This window comes from Tachyglossus aculeatus, chromosome 7, assembly GCF_015852505.1.
Source record: "Tachyglossus aculeatus isolate mTacAcu1 chromosome 7, mTacAcu1.pri, whole genome shotgun sequence".
NCBI lineage: Eukaryota > Metazoa > Chordata > Mammalia > Monotremata > Tachyglossidae > Tachyglossus > Tachyglossus aculeatus.
The window spans coordinates 26,045,641-26,069,712 of record NC_052072.1 but is presented as its reverse complement, the minus strand read 5'-3'; the positions used below and the strand labels follow the sequence as shown (position 1 = coordinate 26,069,712).

Below are 24,072 nucleotides of genomic sequence, written 5' to 3'. Positions count from 1 at the left end.
CCCGCTGGCTATGGCACCCTTTGGGAACTGATGGAGACCATGCCCAACCCAGGAGAGATGTTTGGGCTGGAGAAAGCAACTCAGACAAGGCAAGGTGGCAGTTGAGGACCCCAGTAGCATGCCTGGACCAGGAAAATGGCCTGGTCAACTCAGGGCCGAGGGGTAACAGGAGAGAGACCTGGTGTCCCCGGTCCTCGGATGAACCCCCCGAAACTGGTCTCTGGCTTTTCAGCTGCAGCAAAATGGGGTCAAGAATGGGGAAGGCTGGCAACTGGGCAAACCCTGCTGGGGGCATGGCCCCATAGTGTGCCCCTAACTCCAGTGTGTCTGGAGAAACCAACAAGCTGCATTTCTAGTGCTTGGGGCTGGTGTGGGGAGCGGCATTTTGGGAGGACTTCCAGGGACAAATGTGTTGGTGTCCTGGGGAAGCTGCCCTGTGGCCCTGGCTTTGGCAGGGTGCAAACTTCCGGGAGATGACCAGTGGCTGGCCGATTCTGGAAGAACAGCCCTAGCTCAATGGCTCATCCTGGGTTGGAAGTGTCAGAGGGCTGGGATGGCTCAGAGGTTGGGAAGACAGCAGATCCCGAGCTGCAGAGAGGGCTCATCATCATAGAGCAGCTCACATTGGACCAGGTCAATGGGCCACCCTGGAGGCCTCAGAGCCCAGCCCCTCATCCACATAACTGGCATCTGCTCTCTGCCCCCACCCAATCCAGATCCCAAGGCGCCCCCGACTGAGGTTAAAGTCCGCGTCCTGAACAGCACGGCGGTCAGCCTGCAATGGAACCGCGTGTACCCTGATACTGTCCAGGGCCAGCTGAAGGAGTACCGAGTGAGCACTGGGCGATCCCCAGCCCTCTTCCCAGTGATCCGTCTAACCCAGCGCCGTGCCGGGCAGCCAATGCCAAGGAGGGAGAGCCGGCAGGGCTTTCGGGGGTCCAGCAGGTGCTGGGAGGGGTAGCGGCTCCAAGATTCAGAAAGTCACAAGGACCCGGTTTGGGGCCGTGTGAAGTGATGCAGGCTGTATGGGCTAGGCATGTGTGCATTTATCTGTGCAACAGCAGTGGGAACAGAGTAGCACAGCATGCAGTCTTGATGCGTGCCACTCTGCCTCCCCACCACCACTAAGCTCACCTCCAACCGGGCTTTCTAGGACCCTATGATAAAGTGGCCACTGTGGCAGATTCCCAAGTCACCAGGCCAGTTTCAGGGTAGCCGTGGCATCTGCCTTGCCACTTTGTCTCCCTCCTTCTGCTTGGCTCTCAACCACTTGACCTCCCGTTGTTTCTCCAGAAAGTGGGTAGGAACAGGGAGACCAGACGAAACTACAATTAGACCCTACTGCTGCTTGCTAGTCTCTCTGCAGGGAGAAGGGGAGGGGAACCTGATTGGTTACTTTCTGGGGTTATCTGTGGATGTCAATGATCCATGCTGTCCCTGCCCACTTACCTCAGGTAATGGAGAGTGGTCCCGGGATGGGGCAGACAGGGAAGTTGGTAAGTACAACCTGTGGGAAGGTTTGGAAAGGAACTTGGAAAGCAAAGGGAGATTCCTAACCCAAAACCTGCTTGTGCCTTCATTCACCCCTCCTCCCTCCCCGACTTTCACAAGAGATCTCCTTTGTCTCACTGGCCAGAGCAAGGAGGCCCAGAACGGTCCTTAGGATTCCCCACCAAAGTCTGGACTCAGTCCCCACCAAGCCCAGATGGAAATGCTTGGAAGCAGCAGCCTTGTTGACCCATGATCTGGATCTCAGGTGACCATCCATCTTTAGGCCTGACCAGAACTGGCCATTCATGGATATTTCTCTTTGTCATGCTGGGCCCACAGCAGGTTATAATTCCAGAATCCTCTGGTCAGAAGGTCATCTTGTCTAGTTGCCTGCAGGAAGGATGGTATTCCAGCTGAGTGGCTGTCTATCTTCTTTAAAGCTCTCCAAGAAAGGGGAAGTATCTGCTATTGAAGGATCGAATCAGCTTTATTCCGAGTTCAGACTTTTGGTGGTATAACCCAATCCCATTCAACCTCATGCGTGGTTCTGTTCTAAAACCTACTAATTGAACCCCGGGTCAAAAGGCAACCTTTGAGGACAAGGTGGGCTTCTGGGGTGCCTTTGGTCCCGGGTGTCCCTCCCCAAGTTATCTTTGGCATTTCTTGCACCTCAGCCTTGTTTTCGAGCACTCCGAATTGCATACATAAATATTTCACCCAACCACCCTCCCTCAAAATGAAATCATCAGGCCATTCCACTCACCTGGCCCAAAGCCTTACTCACCCGAGGTGAGAAACCAAATGGCCATTTCAATGGCCCAACTGACCCCCGGGCCCACCTATGGAGCCCCACCACCTCGCTTCTCCAGGACTGGATGAGAAATGCAAGAGAAACACCGACTAACGCTGCCTACTAATGACTAATCCACCCTCTGTGAGCCCTGTGGGAGGCGCCTCACCTGACCTGCTTTTGTCCTGAAGGCGTATTTCTGGAGAGAAAGTAGCCTGCTGAAGCATCTGCGGGTCTCTCCCAAGAAGCAGTGGACCAGCTTCCCCGGAGATCGACTGCGGGGTGTGGTGTCTGGACTGTACCCTTACAGTAACTACCAGCTGGAGATGGTCGTGGTCAATGGGAGAGGCGATGGGCCCCGCAGTGAAGTCAGGGAGTTCACAACCCCGGAAGGAGGTAGGTCCAGGGCTTCTCTGGGGAGGGTCAGGAGGTGGCAGGGCCTGTTGGCTCAGGAAGGCACAGACCCGTTTCCCCGGCACTGGGGGCACCTAGCAGACCTCTCGGCATCTCTGCTCGCCAATCAGCAGAAGTGAGAAACCAGGCCCTTCTGTGACTCTTCCAGCAAGGCTCCAGAATGGAGCTGTCTGGGCCTCCTTGGCATGTCCCAGCCCTGATGACATCATTTACTGACCACCGGGCTTTCCCAGTCACAGACCACATGGTCATCTTGGGGTTGAGGAACAGCCCGGCGGCAGAAGGATGAAGCGACTTTGTTCTCTGGGATCTCAAGACCAAGCATCATGGCTTCTCTTGCTGAATAGACCCTGTCAGGCCTGGCTGACCTGACCTCCCTGTTCATCAGACCCTGAGCAAGAACCCAGGCCAGGAATGTGGGGCAGGATTATGCACTTGATATTGGGCAGTTCCTGTCTCCCCTCCTCTCCCCGCTCCCATTGGACAGTCCCTCTCTCTCCCCACCAAGTGGTCCCTGTCACACTCTCCCCAGATCATCCTTTTCTCTCTCTTCCCCAAGGATAGTCCCTGTCCCTCGCCTCCTTACTTCAGACGATTCCTGACTCCCCTCCCCCAGACGGTTCCTGTCTCTTTACCCCTCCCCCTGAGTGGTCCCCATCTCTCTCCCCTTCCTCTGGACAGTCTATGTCTCTCTCCCTCTTCTACAAGGTGGTCCCTCTCACTTTCTCCCCAGATAGACCCTGTCTCTCCCCACAGCAGACGGCTCCTGTCTCTCTCCCCCCAGTCAGTCCCTGTTTCTCCCCTGACAGACAGTCCCTATCTCTCTTCCCCTGGACGGTTCCTGTCTCTCTCCCCCCCTCCCCCGACCCGGACAGCCCCTGTCTCTCGTCCCCTGGATGGCCCCTGTCTCTCTTACTCTGGACGGCCCCTGTCTCTCTTCCCCTGGACGGCCCCTGTCTCACTTCCCCTGGGCGGCCCCTGTCTCTCTTCCCCTGGGCGGCCCCTGTCTCTCTTCCCCTGGGCGGCCCCTGTCTCTCTTCCCCTGGGCGGCCCCTGTCTCTCTTCCCCTGGGTGGCCCCTGTCTCTCTTCCCCTGAATTGCCCCATCTCTCTCTCCCCAAACAGTCCTATCTCTCTTCCTCTGGATGGCCCCTACATCTCTTCCCAGATGGTCCCTGACTCTCCCTACCCAAAACAGTCCCTGTCTCTTCCACACCAGTTCCTTTTTCTCTCCCCCACTCGCCATGGTCTCTGTCTCTCCCCTTTAATCTGCAGAGTGACTGACCAGCAACATTGGTTTCTCCCACATACAGAAGCAGGGATGAGGTCCCAGAGGTGTGAGCCTCACTCTCAGCCCTGGAACGTGAACCCAGGGTAAAGAGTACCTGGTCCAGGGACTGCAGCCCTGAGTTCCAGTTCCCACACTGATGTGCTGAGCGGCCTTGGCAAGTTTCTCAACCTCTCTAGACCTCACTGTGTGCATAGGCAGGTGGCTATTTCCAAGGACCCTTAATCCCATTCTCCAGTTGGATGAAGAACTGCTTCACAGGGCAAGAACTCGTTGATATGTTAAAAATCTGAATGGAGGACTCCTAAGAGCTGGAAACCAGCATGTTGTTCAGATTAGTATGATGCAGATCTTAAGTATAGGTTGGGCTGGGAGGAGGAGGAGGAAAGAATAAACTGGAAGTTCAGCAAGAAGGGTTAAAGTTAGACTTCAGAAAGAATCTCTCTTTAGAACTGTGAGACAAGGGAAAGGAGGGGAAAGGCAGGGATGCCAAGTAGCATCGAGAATTCCATGCCTGGATGGATGACAGGTAGAGAAGACAAGAGCGCCTGGCCCTGAGGACACTGTTTGGGTCTTGGGGCCCTGTTTAGGTGGTTTCCCTCTGGAGCGAGAGCAGGCAGGAAGCGCTCACTGGTATAGAGGGGTATTCCAGCCCCTGTTGGCTGCTTCAGGAATCTGGGGTTGGGCCCGTCCACAGGACTGTTCAGCTCCAGAAGGTCCTTGCATTGATGACTCCAAAACCTTGGAGTGAAAAAGTGTTAGCTAAACCCAGAAGGCTGGAACAGGGGGCTTCGGCTCTGCAATCTGGCAGGGGCAGGTCCTTTGCTTGTGTTGCCGGTGGTGAGTACATTGGTCACTGATTGGGGTGCGGGGGGGGGGGGGTGCAGCCAGTGGGAGATTCCATGCTGAGGCTTGGTTCCTTCATGCTTGTGTTTTGTTTCTGCTTCTTACCTCCTCCTCACCCTCCTCCTCCTCCTCTTCTCCTTCTCATCCTCTTCCTCCCACTTCTCTTCCTTCTCCCTCCCTTTCCCTTCCATTTCCTCCTCCTGCTCCCACTTCTCTCCCTCTCCTCTTCCCTTCCCTTCCTTCTCCCATTCCTCTCCTCCCACTTCTCTTCCTATTCCACTTCCCCCGCTCTCCCCTCCTTCCCCCAAGTACCCAGTGCCCCCAGGCATTTCCGAGTCCGGCAGCCCAACCTGCAGACAATCAACCTGGAGTGGGATCAACCGGAGCACCCCAACGGAATCCTGACTGGCTACCATCTCAAATACTTGGCCTGTATGTCTGTGTCCCCTTGTCTGTCTCCTCCCCCTTCCCCCCTACAGACAGCCCTCAAGAAGCCAGCCTCCCTGGGAGTTGGCCAAACTCAGGGTTGTAGTAGTAATAATAACAAAAATAATAATAACAATAGTCATGCTACTTGTTAAGTGCTTACTGTGTGTGGAGCACTGTGCTAGACGCTGGGGTAGATACAAATGAATCAGGTTCTACTCAGTCCCTGTCACATGAGGCTCACAGTCTAAGTTGGAGGGAGTAGAAATGAATCCCCATTTTACCGATGAGGAGATGTAGGCACGAAGAAGTTAAGTGACTTACCCAAGGTCACTCAGCAGACAAGAGGTAGAGCCAGGATTTGAACCCAGATCCTCCGACTCCTAGGCCCATGCTCTTTCCAGTAGGCCACTAGGTTTCAAAGGAGTCTCACATTATGCGTGGCTCAGTGGAAAGAACACGGGCTTTGGAGTCAGAGGTCATGAGTTCAAATCCCGACTCCGCCAATTGCCAGCTGTGTGACTTTGGGCAAGTCACTTCACTTCTCTGGGCCTCAGTTACCTCATCTATAAAATGGGGATTAAGACTGTGAGCCCTCCGTGGGGCAACCTGATCACCTTGTTACCTCCCCAGTGCTTAGAACAATGCTTTGCACATACTAAGTGCTTAATAAATGCTATTATTATTATTATTATTATTATTATTATCCCGAGCTCCCACCTCAGCTCTGGTGCTGATTGCATAGAAGAATCAGGGGGAAGAGGAGATCCAGGAGGCTTCCCTTTTCCTGCCCTGGTTTCCCCACTTTCAGCCTCGACTCATTCTCTCTCTCTCTCTGCTTGGAAGGTGTAGAAATTTTTTTTTTTTTTTAATTGTCAGAAATTGGATTTAGGCCCAATTTGAAGAGGGGAAAGCCCTTGGGAATGGGTGGGTCTGCAACCCCCAGGGGAAAGTAAGGCTGAGAAGCTTCCATTTGGTGAACTCTAGTTGGTCCCCTAGCCACAAGGCATCTTGGCATTTTAGCCTGAATTGGTCATCCGGGTGGTCGACATGGAGATAATTTTCCAGATGCTTGTCTGAGTTCTTACCAACCTCAGGCCGGGCAGACTCAGCCATTTCTTGCGTGGTGGACTGCGATAGGATCAGTCCCCCAGCAGGAGGGTTCTAATCCTGGCTCCTCCACTTGTCTGCTGGGTGACCTTGTTCAAGTCACTTCACTTCTCTGTGTCTCAGTTACCTTATATGAAAAACGGGGATTTAAGACTGTGATCCCCATGTGGGACAAGGACTGTGTCCAATCTGACTAGCTTATATCTACCCCTGTGCTTTGTACTGTGCCTTACACATGGTAAGCACTTGACAAATACCATAAAACTTTTAAAAAAGTAGACAAGGTTGGCACTGAGGAAGTGTGTTTGGTTATATATAAAATCTCAAAGCTTCGGGAGACCACAATAAATCATCGAGTTTACCTCCCTCCTGGCCAGCTCCCGTGTTATCCAATCATCCTGTCCTTTAAGAGCTCCAGGGTTAGAATCTATGATTGCCCACCGGGAACCCATTTCTAGAGCACTACAGTCCTGATCGTCAAAATATTCTTCTTGACGACTCACCTAAATCTGTCCTGCTACATCAATTTAACCAACAGGACCAGAAGCACTCCTGAAACTGCTCCCTCTCACCTGAATCGGGGTCCCTTCCCTCCCATTTGCCTTTCTATCTCTCTCCCCCTTCAGAGAAGCAATTTGGCCTAGGGGGTAGAGCACGGTCCTGGGTCCAAATCCCGAGTCCAACACGTCTGCCGTGTGACCTTGGACAAGTCACTTAACTTCTCTGTGCATCTGTTCCCTCAATTGAAGAAAGGGGATTCAGACTGTGTGAGCCCCTTGTGGGACAGGGACTGTGTCCAACCCACTTTGCCTGTATCCTCCCCAGTGCTTAGTATGGTGCCTGGCACACAGTAAGCATTTAACAAATACCACCATTATTATTGTTATCATTATTCAGTTAATGGATCCAAAACGGGAAAGCCGGTGGTGGAAACCTTCTCTCCCAACCAGACCAAGTTCTCCATCACCAGAGCGGATCCTGTGTCGCGATACCGCTTTACCCTGAGCGCCAAGACCCAGGTGGGCCTTGGGGAGGCAGTCACTGAGGAGTCACCAGCTCCCTTGAATGAAGGTAGGTGTGGCCCTCTTCCCTGAGGGCAGATTTGTTTTGGGGGATTCTGTGCACAGAGATAGCATCAAGCCTCCCTTCTGATGTCATTCTTGGAGCCCTCTGAGTAGGTGGTGCCCCAGGTCCTGGCTCTGGTTGAGACGGCGAGAGCCCAGCCTGAGGAAGGGCTCCCTGAAGATCTCTGGGCCCCAACCTCACTGGGCAACTCCAAACCACAAGGTGTGGTGCAAATAGCCCCAGGAGTCAGGCGCTCTGGGTCTCTATGGACATGTCATCTCTGAGGGCCTCTTTGTCCTCTCTCGTGCAATGGGACAAATTGCCCCTGCTTCCTGGAGTCGCTGCAATCCCAGGTGGCGGTTGAGGGGCTCCCCAAGAACCAGGAATGGATAGAGTCGAGGGTCTTCCCTGGAGCTGGAGGGCTGGAGTTAAGCTGCCCCAAGATGAGTGAGTGGCTTTCTTGTACAGGGGCAGAGGCTGGCCTTCCTTGAAAGCTGCCTCTTTGAGTTTTCCAGGCTACTTGTGTGCTCGAAGCGAGGTGGGCAGGCCAGGAGGAGACAGGGTTGGACTCTGACCACCCGGCCAGCCGGCCAGCCACCATGGGCAGAACTCTGGGGGTATTGCACCATGAATTGCATCCATCTCTGAATTGCTTATGTTCCACATGACATCACTAGGGAACAGCAGGGTTTCAGGCAGGACTGGGGTATGCCTCTGCCTTCATGCTTCTCTAGAAAAAGGCTCCTGGGCCCGGGGCAGACCCCTTAGTAAGCAGAGCAGGACCCCAAGGCTTGCCCCAGAAGTGGGCATAGGCAAGAACTATGGCTCTTGGCAAACTGCAAGGACTAGACATCCCCCCAGCAGTCCAAGAGACAAATCAATCAGTGCTATTTATTGAGCACTTACTGTGTGCAGATTATTGTGCTAAGTACTTGTATTGTGCTAAGGGGAAGCAGCGTGGCTCAGTGGAAAGAGCACGGGCTTTGGAGTCAGAGGTCATGGGTTTAAATCCCGGCTCTGCCAATTGTCAGCTGTGTGACTTTGGGCAAGTCACTCACTTCTCTTTGCCTGTTACCTCATCTGTAAAATGGAGATTAAGACTGTGAGCCCCCTTTGGGACAACCTGACCACTTGTAACCTCCCCAATGCTTAGAATAGTGCTTTGCACATAGTAAGCGCTTAATAAATACCATTACTATTATTATTATTACTTGGGAGAGTTTGATACAATTAGTAGACTCCATCCCTACCCACAAGGAGTTTATATTCCAGTGGGACAGACCCACCTAGAAGCCAGATTCAAGTCATTTCTACTTGGATCCTGATGTATCTGCAGGCTGGTAGGCCCCAAACTTTGCTGCCTCTAATGTGGCATGGTGTGACACAGGGGGTTTGGAGTTGCCTCTAGAATGTAAGCTCTTTGTGGGCAGGGAGTGTGTCTGTTTATTGTTATATTGTACTCTCCCAAGCGCTTAGTACAGTGCTCTTCACATAGTGTTCAATAAATACAACTGACTGACTGCCCAAATGGCATCTAAGTCCTGTCCAGCTCCATGGGATCGGGGGCCAGGGGCCATTAACGCAATCCCCTAAGATCAAGGCCTCCGGCAGCCTGATCCTGGGACCTCAGAAATAGTGGCTGGGGTTATGGGGAGGAGGAAAGGGAGGCTGAGGTACCAAGCCAGCTCGTGGGGAGCAAAACCCTCAAAGAACAGAGTGGCAGCACCCGGGAGGTGGCTGAGGTGAGCAGTTTTACTGGTCCAGAGTGCTACACTAGTGCATCACTAGGAGGAGTGCTTGGCTCATCTCCACTTGCGGTTTGTGAGCCTAGAGAGCCTGCAGAGGAGGTGGCAGGGGGATAGGGAAAGAGAAAGGGGCCTGAAGTGGCTACTGCTGCTGCTCCACAGACTCTGGGAAACATACGCGAGAGAGAACCCGGATGCACAGATGCAGGGATGGGGGAGCAGCCCGGCCAGGGCAAGCTGCTCACCTGGGTACTGAAGCCTGGAGTCTGCATCAACTCTCCCACCTGCCTAAGTTTTTTAAGTTCAGTCAGTCATTCAATCAATCATATTTATTGAGCACTTACTGATCATTCATTCATTCAATCATATTTATTGAGCACTTACTATGTGCAGAGCACTGTACTAAGTGCTTGGGAAGTACAACTCTCCTGATATCCATAATGGACTTACACATCCAAATAGTGGAATGCCAGTCAACTAACATTTATTATCTACTATATACTTAGCACTGAACTAGGCTCAGTACTGTGTGCAGAGCACCGTACTAAGTGCTTGGGAGAGTACAATATAACAATAAACAGACCAAAATCCCAAATCCTTTGGCAGACCCTGCCCCATGGCCAGGGATTGATTTTTAAGGAACTTTTCTCCCTTAGTTTTCCCTTCCCCCTTCATTCATTCAATCATATTTATTGAGCACTCACTGTGTGTGGGGAGCACTGCATTAAGTGCTTGGGAGAGTACAATAAAATTAACAGACACATTCCCGGCCCACAACGAGCTTACAGTCTAGAGGGGGAGATGGGCATTAATATAAATAAATTACAGATATGTACATAAGTGCTGTGGGGCTGGGAGGAGGGATGAATAAAGGGAGCAAGTCAGAACCTCCTCCATCCCCATCTTGCCCTTGGGCTCAGGACCTTTCCTGGATCCTGGGTTTGGGTTTTCAGTTCTTTCCCCGTCTCTTTGCTCAGCCCCAGATGCTGATTCTCCTTTCATTCATTCAGTCGTATGAATTTATTGAGTGCTCACTGTGTGCAGAGCACTGTACTAAGTTAATTGGAGGCAGGGGGGAGCGGGGGGAAGGGAGAGAACAGTCCAGCTCTCCCATGTCAAACCAGCCTATCTCTCGCCCTATAAACCAAAACAGGAGAGTCCCAACCTCTTTCCTTCCCCCCTCTGTGATCCTCCCGGCCCGCTGGGAGTTGCAACTCTGCTGAATTTCCAGCTCCCAAAGGCAGGGTCGAGGGTGGGGGAAAGGGAGAGCTGAACTGTTTTTATGGGGTCGGAGAAACCCGAGAAGAACCTAGAGGAAAAGCCTGCCACTGCAGATGCAGAAGGCAAATCAAACAATCCCCTTTTGTCTCACATCAGCAGGGACAGGAGACAAAGCCACCTTCTCCCGCTCTCAGGGCTTGCACAAAGTCCTGGAATTTGGTGTCAAGGCTGTCCCTCGGGGTTCTTTTTCATGGTGGATGGTGGGAAAGAGCCGGCCAGGGTGGATGGGAGAAGCAACCTGCTTCTCTCCCCTCTCTTTCAGCAGCCCCAGCCTTACAGGACATGGAGTTGGGGGATTTGTCAGGTGGCCTCTGACAATATTCCATCTATTCCTTGGGGATCCACAGGGGCCACCCCCTGTTCAGTCTTAACGGCCCTGCCCCTCTCCCACCTCTGGGCCTGCCCCAGAATAGAACCCGGGACTCGACTTCAGAATGAGAGCACGACACTTGGATTCCCAGGCCTCCCCGCTGAAGGAGCAGATCCTGAGGGCTGAGGATGCTGGGCCAAACTCTGGGGCTTCCCAGAGAGATGAGATGGGCCAGGCCGGGCAGGGGAATGATCTGGGGGAGGGGTAACACCAGAGGCTAAAGGTCTCTTCCACATTCCTCTGGCCCCTTCTCCTCACCCTCCCTCCGTCCCCAGCGCGGAAGCAGAGATGAACTGTTGCATTCTCCTTGGTTGGTCTATTTAGATGATGGACGGAGCCTGGCCGGCTCCTAGCCTGGTAGAGAAGCTGAATGTGGAGGCCCAAAAAGGGCGACGGGAGGACGCACTGATCTTCTTGGCAGTGTCCTGTTTTTATTGCCTTCCTCTGGGCCCAGGGGAGATGGTAGAGGGGGAGATGGAAGGGGCAGGGGATTGCTCAAGAAAGGTGGCAGGAAACTGGTAAGAAAAAGAATCTGCAGGGACAGGGACCAACTCAGGCTGAGAAACAAATTTGAAATCTTGACAGAGATGCATTCTCCCCTGACTTTGGAAGCTCTGTCCAGTGGGACTGAGAAGAGTTTGAAGTTGGCTTTCCCCTCTCCTCATCCCAACCCACCCAAGAAGCTTTAGCCAAGAACTTCCTGTCAGTGTGTGTTGTGTGATTTTACGTGTTCCTGTTTTTTCTCCCCTCTCTGCCCTTTATCTCTCTGTCTGTTGCGCTCCATCTCCCTCCAACTCTATCCCCCTCTGTGTGTGTGTGTCTCTCTCCCTCCCTCGCTCTCCTCCATCATCCTCTACCCCCTGTCTTGGGTGCTGTCTCTGAAGCTACTCCGACCCCAGGTATTGTACCAGCAGCTGAGGTAACCGGCATGGGGCTTTATGGAGGAGCCTGGCATAGCTGGGGGTGGCGGGGGATGGTCCAGGGCCCAAGCATGTACTACATTAACCCTTTCAGTGGTGGATCCAGGCAGGGCAGCTGGGAACAGAGCCCACCCCCTGGGCACTGGACAGTAAAGTCAAAGCTGCATTAATATCCCTCAGAGACTCCATCTCCATCCCCAAGGCCTGGAAAGGAAGGAGACCAGCATGCTCTCCCTTCTTCCCCTGAAATCCAGCTGTTGGGATGAGCGATCCCCATCACTCCTTCTGCCAGGGGGAGGGGGAGGTGTCAGTCGGGCCAGGGGTCTGCGAGCCATAGGTTGCGTCCCTCGGCTGGGCCTCCGGCAAGCTGGATGAGGAGGATGCAGGGGCTCCAGCTTCTCCTCGCCAACCCCCATCCCACTCCCCGCTCTCTGTCAGGGCCCTGGCACTGAAAGGGTTAACCGGCCTCCCCTGAGCACTGGGCTCGGCTTGCCTGCATGTTTGGGCTGTTAGGGGCTTTGGCATGGGCCTGGCTTGGATCTGAGCATGAGTGAGGAAGAGGAAGGGAAGGAGACTTCTCCAGCTCAGGGCCGCCTCTGCAGCCTGGGATCCCCAGCCAGGGATGATGCCTCTTTTTGCCCCCAAACCAAACTTGTCCCAGGCCTCAGGGTTCGAGTAGTGAGGCAGCTGGACCACCACTGAAAGCATCAACCTAGGGGACTGTTCCAACCCCCAGACCCCCTCATTTTTCTTCTGTTCAGTAGTTCTGCCCTGCCTTTTTTCCCTACTTCCAACCCAGGGGGTGGCACTCGTTACTCCCCACCTGGAGGGATCTCAAGGGTTCTGGCAGATGAGGCCTGGCTGGGGACTCCTGTCTTCCCCTCCCCACCCACCCATAAGGTCCCCTGAGCTTTGTTTGGCCACCTGTGAAATGGGGACAGGGGATGATGAGTCTGTGCAAGACAGTGTATGTATTTGTGTGTGTGTGTGTGTGTTTTGGGGGTGGAGGATCTGAGAACCAAGTTGAGAGTTTTCTGAATCGGTCCATCTGTGGTTCCCTCGGGAAGGACAGCAAATTTATTTCTTCCCCGTTCTCTTTTTTCCCCTCCGTTTCAGTTGATTTTGTTTTGTTTTGCAAAGTCTCTTTCTGCGCTTTGTGCTAGTTGTTGCTGCACATCCTCTAGGCAAAATCCAGCCTCCTTGGGGCTCTTTCTCTTTCCCCTTGCCCCCCTCCCCATGCTTGATACCCCAGAGCCAGCAGAAGGGCTGAGCAGGATCCCTGGGGGGTCCCTGGGCGGTCCCTGGACCATGAAGCTTCCAGACCCCCACAGCCAGGCTGGGTGACTCCATCTTCATCCAGGGCCCACGACCCTGTCCATTTTCCCATCTCTGTGCCTGCTTTCCAGCCACTTCCCAGTCTGGTGTTTCCTCGGGGAATTGCCACCCAGTCAGAGTGGACTGAGCTGTACCTCTGGGAGGATGTGAAGGGGGGCTCTTCCTGTTCTCTGCCTCTGGGGAGTGGACTTTGGCTGGTTTTCTAACCAGGACCCCACCTTAGGCCAACAGATGGGCTGGGAGGGGTGGTCCAGACTGCAGGGCCCTCTCTCCCCCTCCACTCCTTCCCCCAACAGCAGGGACCCCCTCCGGCTCTAGCGTTTGCCAGAAGCTCTCCGGCTTTCTGATTGCCTTTTTGATGCGAACCACTCAGTGTTGTCTCCTGGGAGTGCCGCTCTGCCCTGGGAATTGCTTAATGCATGTTCTGCCGCCTTCCCGCTCGGCTCCCAGCCCCATAAACCATCCTCTCCTCACATGTGTACGTGCCCAGAGCTGCATCCGATGCAAAGTCAGAGGAGTCCTGCAAGAAGTAAGCCAAAACAGCATTATTTCTAGGAATCTGACTGACACCCCTGCTGACAGAACCAGAAAGAACTATCTCCAGGAGTGTAAGCTCCTTTTAGAGGCCTCTTCTTTCATTCATTCGATCATATTTATTGAGCGCTTACTGTGTGGAGCACTGTACTAAGTGCTTGGGAGGGTACAATGCAGTAATGAACTGACACATTCCCTTTCCACGGTGAGCTTACAGGCCCCGATGTGCTCATTCTGGGGTTCTGTCCCCAGTAGGTACTCAGTGAACTATCTCAGCCTCCAAAAAGCAACCTTGGACTCTGCAGTGAGAATTGGTGTCTGAGGGTGTCCGTTCTCTGTCAACCGTATTTTGGAGGAAGGCGATGGAGAGAGGGCTCTGCACAAATTTCCAGTTGGAGTTGGTTCCCAACAGCTAGATGGGCTGGCTAGGTTTTTTTTTATGTGGTTGCTTTTTGTGGGGGAACGAAAGCCATCATCTCTGAGTGCCAGAGATGTAGGACAGTTCAGAGGTGTGTTGATATGCTAGAAGCAGGGACCTAGTCCGGTGTGCTGGAAGCAACAGGGATAGGGTGGGGCTGCAGAGCCAGCCTTCCTTGCCAGCAACACTTTTGGGAAGAAAATTCCCCCCTTCTCGAGCTCAGGCCAACCCCTCAGTTCAACCAGGTCGAGGACCTTGAAAATGCAGCTCCCTTGTAGAGTAGGTTTCCCCACAGACTTCTGTGTTATGTAGGTGGATATATTCTAGAACTGCTGGGAAAGGAATATGAAATTCCTTCCCATGTTATAGACTGTAACGACAACCCTTCCTAAATTATATTAAAGCAACTCAAAGCCAGGTATCACGATACTAGTCGGATGAGGAGTTCTGACGTGATTATGAGTCTTTGCAGGAGGTTGAGGAAGAAGATGTTCGTTCGGCTGGTCGTGGTAGTGATTTTTCAACTGTCCATCTTAGGCTGAACAGCAGCCTTCAGCGGGACAGTATGAAAGAGGCTTTGTCTGAGCAGGTGTGGGTGAGAAGGTGCAGAGTCCAGAACTCCTCCTCTCGGGGGAGATCTCTTTCATGACCCCGAGTGCCTGCCTCCTTAAGGTCCAGGGCAAGCGTGATCTGGGGAACAGTGGGAGTTCTGGGCTATCTCTGCTTCTCTGCGGTCCTGGCTGGGGCATGCTGGATAGGGTTGTGGTGCTGCCCAGCGAGGCCTGGGCACTGTGTGAGTCCTGAGTTACATCTGCTTCTCTGCGGTCCCGGCTAGGGTGTGCTGGGTAGGCTTATGGTCCCATCAAGTATCAGGACACCCGTGGGAACCAAACACATCCACTCTGGCTTGTTGCTCCCTTCTCCTGGACTCTCAGAGGAGTGTGGCAGTGAGTGGGCCCTGGGTGGATCACGGGCTTGGGGAGCCTCAGGATTCACCCTCACTTTGCCACTGGTTAACCCTACTCCAGGGATCCTGAGAGGCCTGTGGAACCTGGGAATCTCTGGCTTTGGGCACTGGGAAAATAGAATTTGGTCAAATCTTGCCTTGGGACCGGTCTATCCGGGGACAAGTCCTTTGTGAAGGGTCAATTCACCCTTTGCCTGACCCGTGATATCTTTAGTTTCCCTTTTGTTTGCTTTGGAGAATTAAAACCCCATGCCGCCTGACCCCTGGCACCCTGTTTCCCCCTCCCCCCCCACCAGGGTGAAGTTTGTACGAAAGAGGAGGAGTGGCCCCATGATCTTTTCCTGCTTTTTGTGGTGGCCCTGGCTGCTATTAATCCAGGTGGAAAGGATAGAGGGGGTAGGGTTGGGAGTGGGTGGAGGATTCAGAAAGCTCTTGGCATCCCCTTAAGAGGCAGCCCATCCTGGGCACCCCAAGGGAGCCAAGGGATGAAGTCAACCTCCTGCCCTGCTGGCTGCTGGGACTGGGAGTATTGGGTCAGGGTGGGTTCCCCTGCTTGGGCCGTGTGAACATGTGCCTGCTCGCCTATGAGATTCCATGCATATCCAGGGGATCTGAGAGATTCCGAGCATCCCACATTTCCATTGTTCTCTCTGTCCCACCCCGGGATGTGCATGCTGTTTGCTCTGAGCTGCCCGGACCCGCGTGAAGAAAATGAAAGACAATCGTGTTTTCATTCTCTTCTTTCCATACGGTTGCGTTTCCCTGCCTCCGTTGGTCCTCCCTCCGGCTCTGTTTGTTTTGGGGTTTTTGATAGAGAAGCAGCACTGTGTGTGTGCGTGCGTGCGTGCGTGCGCGCTCATGTCTGCCTCCCTAGGAACCAAAGCAGTGTGAAAAAAGAAAACAAAATGCAGCTTTTACCTTTCCCTCCCAGTGCCGTCTACTACGTTCCCTCCAACTACAGTTGGTGCAGCGGCCAGTACCCTCGCCACCGCCGCCGCCACCGTCCCCACCACCATCCCTACCACCGTCCCCTCCACTCCTACAGACGCTCCTACCACCACCACTACAGCTGCCACTACTACCTCCGCTGCTGCTACCACCACCACCGAGAGTCCTCCCACCGCCGTGACTAAGATTCAAGACCTTGGTACTGCCCTTAACTCCTAACTTCCCTTCTGGGCTTTCCCCCTCCCTTCCTCTCCCCAAAGCTACCTCCCCCCACCCCACCGCCATCTGCACTCTGCTTATCAGCCGAACTTTACCCAACCATCCCACTAATGCCAGGCTTGGCCGGGCCAGATGGTGTTTCCCAGTCCTTGGCTCTCTGCTGTTTCCCCGCCAGAAATTCAGAAGGGGGCTTGGCCTAATGCCCTTCTGGGCCCTGTGGCTCCGGCTCAGGCCAGACACAAGTTTAATTCTCTTGGGTTCTACTCCCCTCATCTTCTCAGTCTCAGTCTTCCCCTCTGTGAAATGGGAAGAGTACTTGGGATAAGTGGAAATGAGCTGATCACAGCCTCAGATTTTGGTGTTACCAGGAGATGCCTGAGGGGAGAGTGGTAGAGGGGAAGGGTCTCTGATGCAAACTGCTCACTGGGTGTCTGAGAGGGATACCCCAGCTCCCATTCAACAGCTCTAGATCATCTAAAGACCACGATGGCCGCTCTTCAAAATGGGCTACCAACTTCCCCCATTTGGGTGTTAGATGAGGAAAAGAATGGCCCCTCCCCAAATCCTTACTCAGGGAGCCAGGGCAACCTGTGGCCTCTCGTCTCCCCAGTCCTGGGAAATGGATTTGGCTCCAAGATGACATAACAAGTACCATTCTGGAAAGCCCCCCAGTAACAAGCGTAGGGCAGTGCTGGAGGGTACCCCCATAAGGAGCATTCTACCCCAATAAGGAACACAGTGGAACATCAGAAAGTAACATCCCCTTCATCATTCAATCAATCAATGGTACTATATTAAGCACTTGGGAGAGTACAATACATCAATCCTCCCCTTTCTCAGAATTCCCAGAAGGAAAATAACCATCATTTTAGGGATGCCTAGTGAGAAATTAACCCAGAGCCTGGCAATATTTTTCCCAACCCATCCCCGGGCTCCAGACATGAGCTATAGGCCCCTGGGCATGGAGGGGGGTGGCCACTCCAGGCCAGGCCAAACACTACAGGAATTGTATTTTCCCAGCACAATTAAATCCAGTAAGGCCTGGTCTCAAATGGAGCAGCTTTCTATGGTTCCATCTAGCCGGTAGTACATAAAGCTGAGTCGGAAAGTACTGGGAACCACTGACCAGGTGAGTGGAAAGCCCCTGACTTGGAAGTCAGGAAGCCTGGGTACCCTGGTGCTGCTGTGCCTACCACTCGACCTCTTGTGGGTCTCAATGAACCAATGATAGCCTCTCTCCCTGCCCTCCTCTCCCCATCTCCTGCTCAGGGATGGCCAGCGGAGGTGGGAGATTGCAGGATAAGTGCTTTGAGTTCCCTGGAGGGTAGAATCCCTATGAATCCTGACCCACATCTGTTAATCTCCAACCTGTGAGCCTTGGGAGTGCAGTGCGTGCTTCCAAGGTGGGACTTGGCAAGTCTGGGGTCTTCAAAACTTTGAAGAAGAAATTAGCAGGGCCCAAACAATTAGTCTCCTAATCAACCATTACTTTCTCTTTTTGGTGATGGAGAAAATATTTTTGCATTAGTGAACCAAGCAACCTCCACTCAGGATTGATCCTAAATTCACATGAGCACGTTGGCTTCTCAGCAGAGGCATGGGCGAGGGAGGGGGAATTTGCTATCTTTGCTATAACAGAGGTACCCTACCTTTAAGTAGCCCAGCTGGCACTTTGTCTGACTGTCAAAATTGGTTTGGTCAGTCCTCTAGTCACGGCATGAACCTCAAAGAGTCAGGGGTTTAAATCCACAAACAGGACTCAGTTCTTCCCTAAAAAAATTCTCCCCTTCCCCAGCCAAACCCAGAGGGTTCTGATCTGTTGGAAAACCAAGACCCAAACCAACTGATGCTTTAAAACAGACCAACTGGCCCATGCTTCCCTCCTCCCTCCAAACCTCGGAGCAGTTTACATCTCAGGAATCAGCTCACCTGGCATAAATTGTGAGCAAGGGGTAATCGACAAGACAATGCTTAAATGGCAGTAATGTACAGTAATGAGCAAGAGATGGAGAGTCAATTCCCAGACCTTGCCTTCCCAATCACAGGATAAATAACTGCAGGCCCGGATGCACTTAGTTCATTTATTTTTGAATAAGTGAGTCCCTTAAAATAGCCCCTTGCATGCTAATATACAGGAACAGTGGTTGTAAAGCCAGCTTCAGCTCTACCTCATGAGGCTCCGTGCTAGTTCTTGGTTTGAGAAATCCACCTGGAGATGGGTTAGAGGGACTGCTGGGCCTTCTGGAAAAGGTTTGCATTTGGAGCGTAGTGCCACCCTCCTGCAAAGAGAATGGGGGCTCAGGCTGTGGCACAAGCTCACCCAGTTTTCGGAGAAGTCGGGTAATTAATATCCTGAACAAGAGAGCCCAGCTTGGAGCAGCAGTCCTTGCAGGAATCCCACAGGGTGTACAACCTGGGGCAGCTCCACCCTGCTTCTCCATGATGGCTCAATCTCATGGTGGGGTTGTGAGGGAGGTCCCCTGGTCACTTCTTAAGGATTTGAGGTAAGTCCAAGACTTTAGGCTCTTCCAGACCTTCCCTGAAGTCCTTCGGTGCTGTCCTGGCCCCTTGAGGTAGAGGTCTATTCGTTCTATGGCCCTACTTACTTCATGCTTTCCCCAGGCCTGGTTTCTGCTTGGTTTTCGGTTGGTCAGGCCAGCTGGGGCTAGGTCTTGTATAGAACGTGAATTGTTTGTGAGGCCATCTTTGGTTCCCTGCTCTCCCGGGGAGTGAGGTTAGCTGCTTCTCTGCTGTGTCTCATTTCCAGGACTCTCCCCTCAGTCACCGAATCCTTAAAGGAAGTGGAACCCCAGTGGCTCCCCTCCCCAGACAGGACCCAAGCATTGGAGAAATTTGAATCGGATACCCTCCCTTCCCCCCGACACCTCCCATCAGTCAGAGAAGGATTCTCCCAGAATTCAGTGGGCAGTCCCAACTATGGGAACCCTCAGCCAAGCAGTCAGTGGTATTTATTCATTCAGTCGTATTTATTGAGTGATTACTGTGTGCAGAGTACTTCACTAAGCACCTGAGAGACTACAATTCAACAGAATTGGTAGGCACATTCCCCGCCCACAAGTAACTTAGAGCCTAGAGGGGGAGGCAACAACCAGAACCAAAGCCCTCCCACCGTGAGTGGCAGAGACAAGACACAGGCCGTGCCTCAGGATCCTCCCATCTCACTTCTGACTCTTCCTTCTTTCCTAGCAGAGTCCGGTGTGAACAGGGCACCACCCCTACCCCCGCCCTCTCTCTTTCTCTCTCTCACCCATCCTGACTAACTCCTCTTCTAACCATCCACCAGCCCCCTCCGGACAGACCATTTGGAACCTCACAGTACTGGCTAACAGTAAATGGGCCAACATCACGTGGCAGCACGATCTTGAGCCGGGAACTGAGTTTGTGGTTGAGTACACCGACAGTAAGCATCGTCCGCATGGCAGCGCGGGACTGTTTGGGGCCTTTGACAAGATCTTGTAACTCTCCCAGGTTCCCACTGGCCCTTGAACCTATGTGCGTTTCAGTCTAATGGAATCAATGCGGGTAAGAGGTGATGAGTGGGGAAAGAGACAGAGGGAATTTGGAAGTCATTAAGGTCTAGGATTTCATCTCCTGGTCTTCTTAAGAGCTCCTGTCTCCCCCGCTCCCCTGTCCACCCAGGACAGGAAGCCCTCTCTAAGCTAGAGTTCGGCCCTGCCCAGAGCTCCTTGACCAGATGAAGGCCCAGGTCTTCTGGTGTGGAGGCTCGGCTGCCCCAAAGAGTGGCCACCTCTCTATCTCCCTGGCTACTGGGGCTGGGAAGGGCCTAGGCGACCCAGACACATGGAAAATCCAGATGATAAAGCTCAGGTTAGAGAAGTCTGGTGTGGAACATTCCCTGGGCTGCTCTCTCTCCCTCCCTAACCCTGAGGGTACGACTGGAGACCACAAGAGGAGCAAAAACTCCCGCCCCTGCCCCAGGTAACTGGCCTTTGGTCCCTAAAACCTGCTGGTAGCCAATCCAAGCCTGTTATTGTTCCTGCCCGTGGGGTGTTCACAGGGTCCACAGAGCCAATTGGAACCTGGAGAGCTCTGGGGATTAAGGCTACTTCTTGTCAAAGGCTCGGCTGCCTGACTGGGCCAGGCGGGTGGAACCAATGCCTGTCATAGCCAAGTTAGCTGGACTGGGCACTTCAGCCACCCTCTGTGCCACATGAGCCCAGGCTGGGATAGGCCCATCCTTCTGGTTCGAATCAGCACCAGAGAGCCGTGAAGCATCCATCTGGCTTTTCCATGTGAGCAGCTGAGCCTCTTGGTGTCTGGAACAAGGGAAGGCCCCCGGCCTCCTGAACACAGCGCACAGTGTTGGCTAGGGTCACTTGGTCTTGATTTTTCTGGGTGAAAACAAGGACGTGGAAACAAAAAGGGCTTCCTGCTTGCCCCCCGCCCTCCCCCCGACACACCCAACAACCCCAGCTTGCCATGCTGAAGCTGACGTTGAAAGCACAGACTCAGGGCAGAAGTCTGTGGTAGGCGGGGAGACCACACCGGCAGGGAGCAGGCAGAAAGCCCAAAGGGTGGAGGCATAGGCTGCCATCACAGCTGCTTGGGAGTACAAAAGGCAGATTCAGCAGTCTGCTTCCTCCCTGGGTTGCCTTTCAGGTGTCTCCAGACCCCAAGGTTTGCACCCTTCCCAATGCCAGGCCCCCCACCCCCTGGGATTCCTTGGCTCAACAGAAAGAAGGGACAAAGGATATCTAGGTGCCCGCAGAGCTTCCCGGACCAAGAAAAGGGCAAGAGATAGGCAAAAGATGGCAGAGCAGCCAGGGGGTTGCTTCTGTTAGAGACTCCAGCCTCACTTGGGCTTTGGGCCCAGCGTTCAGGACTTTGGTCCAATCCCCACTTACCTCAACCATAGCCATGCTTCTGCTGACACCCGTCCTACGCCCCTGAAGCAATCTCCCTGATTATATGCTCTCAATTCCAACCAGTAGGGAGGCTGCCCTTCTGTGGTAAAATGATGACCTAGTCATCAGGACCCTCCCTTCTTATGTCAACCCACCCTCCCCCCAGCCCAGTGTAGCATCGATCGACCATGTTTCTGCCCGAATCAGCGAGGCCTAGGAAGAGGGCACAGATCCCCAAACTACCACCGCCCCCCCACCCCTAGCTCTAGTCCAAGAGCTGAGCAAAGCTCCTCAGGATGGGACATATAAGAGGTTGCCTGTTGCCCACTTTGTCCAAGAGGGCTAATTTGGCTTCTCATTCCAACCTCAGGCCTCCTGGAGCTTCACAATTCACAATTAGTTCCCAATCTAATGGTGTCAGAGCACTGCAGGGTTCTCATTCATTCATACATTCATCCATTCAATCATATTTATTGAGCACTTACTGTGTGCAGAGCACTGTACTAAGCACTTGGGAAGTACAAGTTGGCAACATATAGAGGTAGTCCCTACCCAACAACGGGCTCACAGTCTAGAAGGGGGAGACAGACAACAAAACAAAACATGTAGACAGGTTTTCAAAGTCGTCAGAACAAATAGAATTAAAGCTATATGCCCTTCTCCCAAGGGCAGGGCCCAGAGCTGTGGGCCTGATTCCCCCAACCTGAAGAATGGCCCCGATTTCCTTCCCCTAACCCCAAGAATGATCCTGATTCCCCCAGTCTCTTATGATTGGCCATGATTTTCCCAACCACAAGGATGGCCCTAGCTGGCTCAATCCCAAGAATGACCCCCATTTCCCCCAACCTTCAAAAATCACCCTGATTTGCCCAATCCTAGGACTGGCCCAGTTTCCATGCTGGCCCCGATCCCCACTCTCCTCTTAGAAAACTGCTGACCAGGGTGGAACTTGAGCAGCTGTTGGGTTGGCTGGTGTCTCTGCAGGAAAGATCCCCGTGGTTTGTGACCCGTTAGGGCTGTTTGAAGACATGGAAATACAGACCAATGGACTGGTAGTACAAGGGGCAGGAGTTAGAGTGAAAATGGCTTCCCCTGAAAGAAGCTTCCTTACCTGGGCTCATCCATGGTCGTTTGTCAGGGATGACCCCAGTAGCCTATAGCCCACAGTGGACTCTCCGCGTCAGCAGATATCCAGTGGCAGTCATTCAATGCTGAGTCGGTAAACCCAGGTTCAAACCGTGGCCCTGCCCCCAACATGCTCATGGCCTTGGACATGACCCAGAAACTAGCTGTCCTCAGAGTCAAATAAGATCCAACGATCAAAGAGCTTTTAGCTCTTAAGAAGTAGTAGTATTTTTATTGGGCCTCTGCCTTCCAACCCACCATCTTCATCTCAACCCAGCCCCAGGGCCAGGATGATGGGTGGCTGGGGTCAGAGGTCAAGGATGCAAATGAGTTGGCTGCGTGGAGCCGCATGAAATGTAGGGGCTGGGATCTGGAGTGGCTGTTTGCATGTAGCGATGGGTCGCGGGGTGGGGGAGGGGATCTCTGCTTGAATGCATGGGGCAAGGCCTGGGTTGATGTGAAGTTTCTGTCCCTCAGGAAACAATACCGTGAAAAAAGTCCCCGTTAAAGTCCCCTCTGTTCAGCTGGCCGACCTCAGTCCTGGGATGTGGTACAGGGTGCGGGTTTTTTCCAAGGAGTATGAGACCATCAGCAGTGAAACCGTGACCTTTGAGACAAACTCAGGTGAGATTAAAATTGGCCAGGCTAGGCCAGGCAGGGCCCTGCCTCCAGATAGCACATTTCCAGCTTCCCACCCCTAAGCCCCTCACGGTCTCCCCTTCCCCCATTCCCATCCCCCTCCTCATCCACCACCACCACCACCCTCTCCATGGGGCCAGATCCACCCTCCAGGGTCTATATACTTCAAAAAGAGGCCAAAGTGCTCAATGGTGGCCACCAATGCCAGACCCTTTGGCCAAGAAGCCCAGTGAGGCATGATTGGGAAGTCGGAATGAGGTTGGGAGTTTAACAGTTGTGGCAGAATAAAATGCTATGTGTGTGTGTGTGCACGCATATTTGTGTGTGTTCCTGGGTTCAGCTTCCCTTTAGAGTGCTTGCTTCTGTTTATAGTTGGGATCCAGGCACCCAGGTGCATCCCCTCATTTCCACCATCCTCTCCATCTGGACGGTTGGCCCACTGCATGTGTGTGCTTTGTGTTCCCAGAGCAAATTGCTCTCAAGACTGGTGACTTCTTCCAAGGCCGTGGCCGGAGGGGACAGGTCAAGGGGGCCCGGATGGTATTGGCCCACTAGTCTTCCCACCCCTACCTGCCTAAAGGTGTTGTTCTGGGCTAGGGTGCTTGGCACATAGTAAGCGCTTAACAAATACCATTCCTACCATTCCTAGGGTGAGCACAGTCATGGCCTGCTACTTTCCCCCACTGACTTTACCTGATTCCCCAACCCAATAAAGGTCTTGTCTCAGGTTTCCATTTTGGCTGAGGGTTAGGCTTGCCTTAGGACTGGCTTGCCCTTCTCAGGAAGCTCTCAGCTTCCACGGCACAGGCAGGGAAGCTGGGCACCTCGTCCACTCATCACTTACTTCCTTCTCTGGGCAGAGAGGAAGGCCACAAATGTCCGAGGGCCACCTGCCAACTCAGGCAGCTTCTCTGCAGGACATCTGGGGACTGGATCTCTGATCTTAAGCCGGGAATACTCTCGGCCTCTCCCTTCAAGCCCTCCAGAGTTTGGGACCTCATAAGAAAGAAGAGATCTGTGCCGCTATTAGTACTCAGGAGTGAAAACCAGGATCGGTTTTGTCAGTGGCGTTCCTTCTGTGGAGGAGTGTGGGGTATTACGTGCAGATTTCTAAATCCTGTCTCCTGTATGCAACAAACAGGCTAGGTGTTTCATGCTAGGTGAGTCCACCTAGGGTGGTCTTCACCTCTCCTGCTTTGGCCAGACACATGGTGCCCCTCTAGAGTGAGATCTCTCTCCTCCCTACCCACCGTGAT

General features: G+C 53.2%; 1 protein-coding gene across 1 annotated transcript in view; it reads left to right on the top strand.

Moving 5' to 3' along the window:
* The window catches only part of NFASC (neurofascin), a 174,164-nt gene that overhangs the window by 131,940 nt on the left and 18,152 nt on the right, over nt 1-24,072 (top strand). The window contains exons 21-28 of the mRNA XM_038748731.1: nt 717-832; nt 2,473-2,677; nt 5,138-5,260; nt 7,262-7,435; nt 11,710-11,724; nt 15,931-16,146; nt 19,471-19,587; nt 22,655-22,801. Of these exons, the coding sequence (XP_038604659.1) occupies nt 717-832; nt 2,473-2,677; nt 5,138-5,260; nt 7,262-7,435; nt 11,710-11,724; nt 15,931-16,146; nt 19,471-19,587; nt 22,655-22,801 (1,113 nt within the window). The remainder of the gene's footprint in view (nt 1-716; nt 833-2,472; nt 2,678-5,137; nt 5,261-7,261; nt 7,436-11,709; nt 11,725-15,930; nt 16,147-19,470; nt 19,588-22,654; nt 22,802-24,072) is intronic.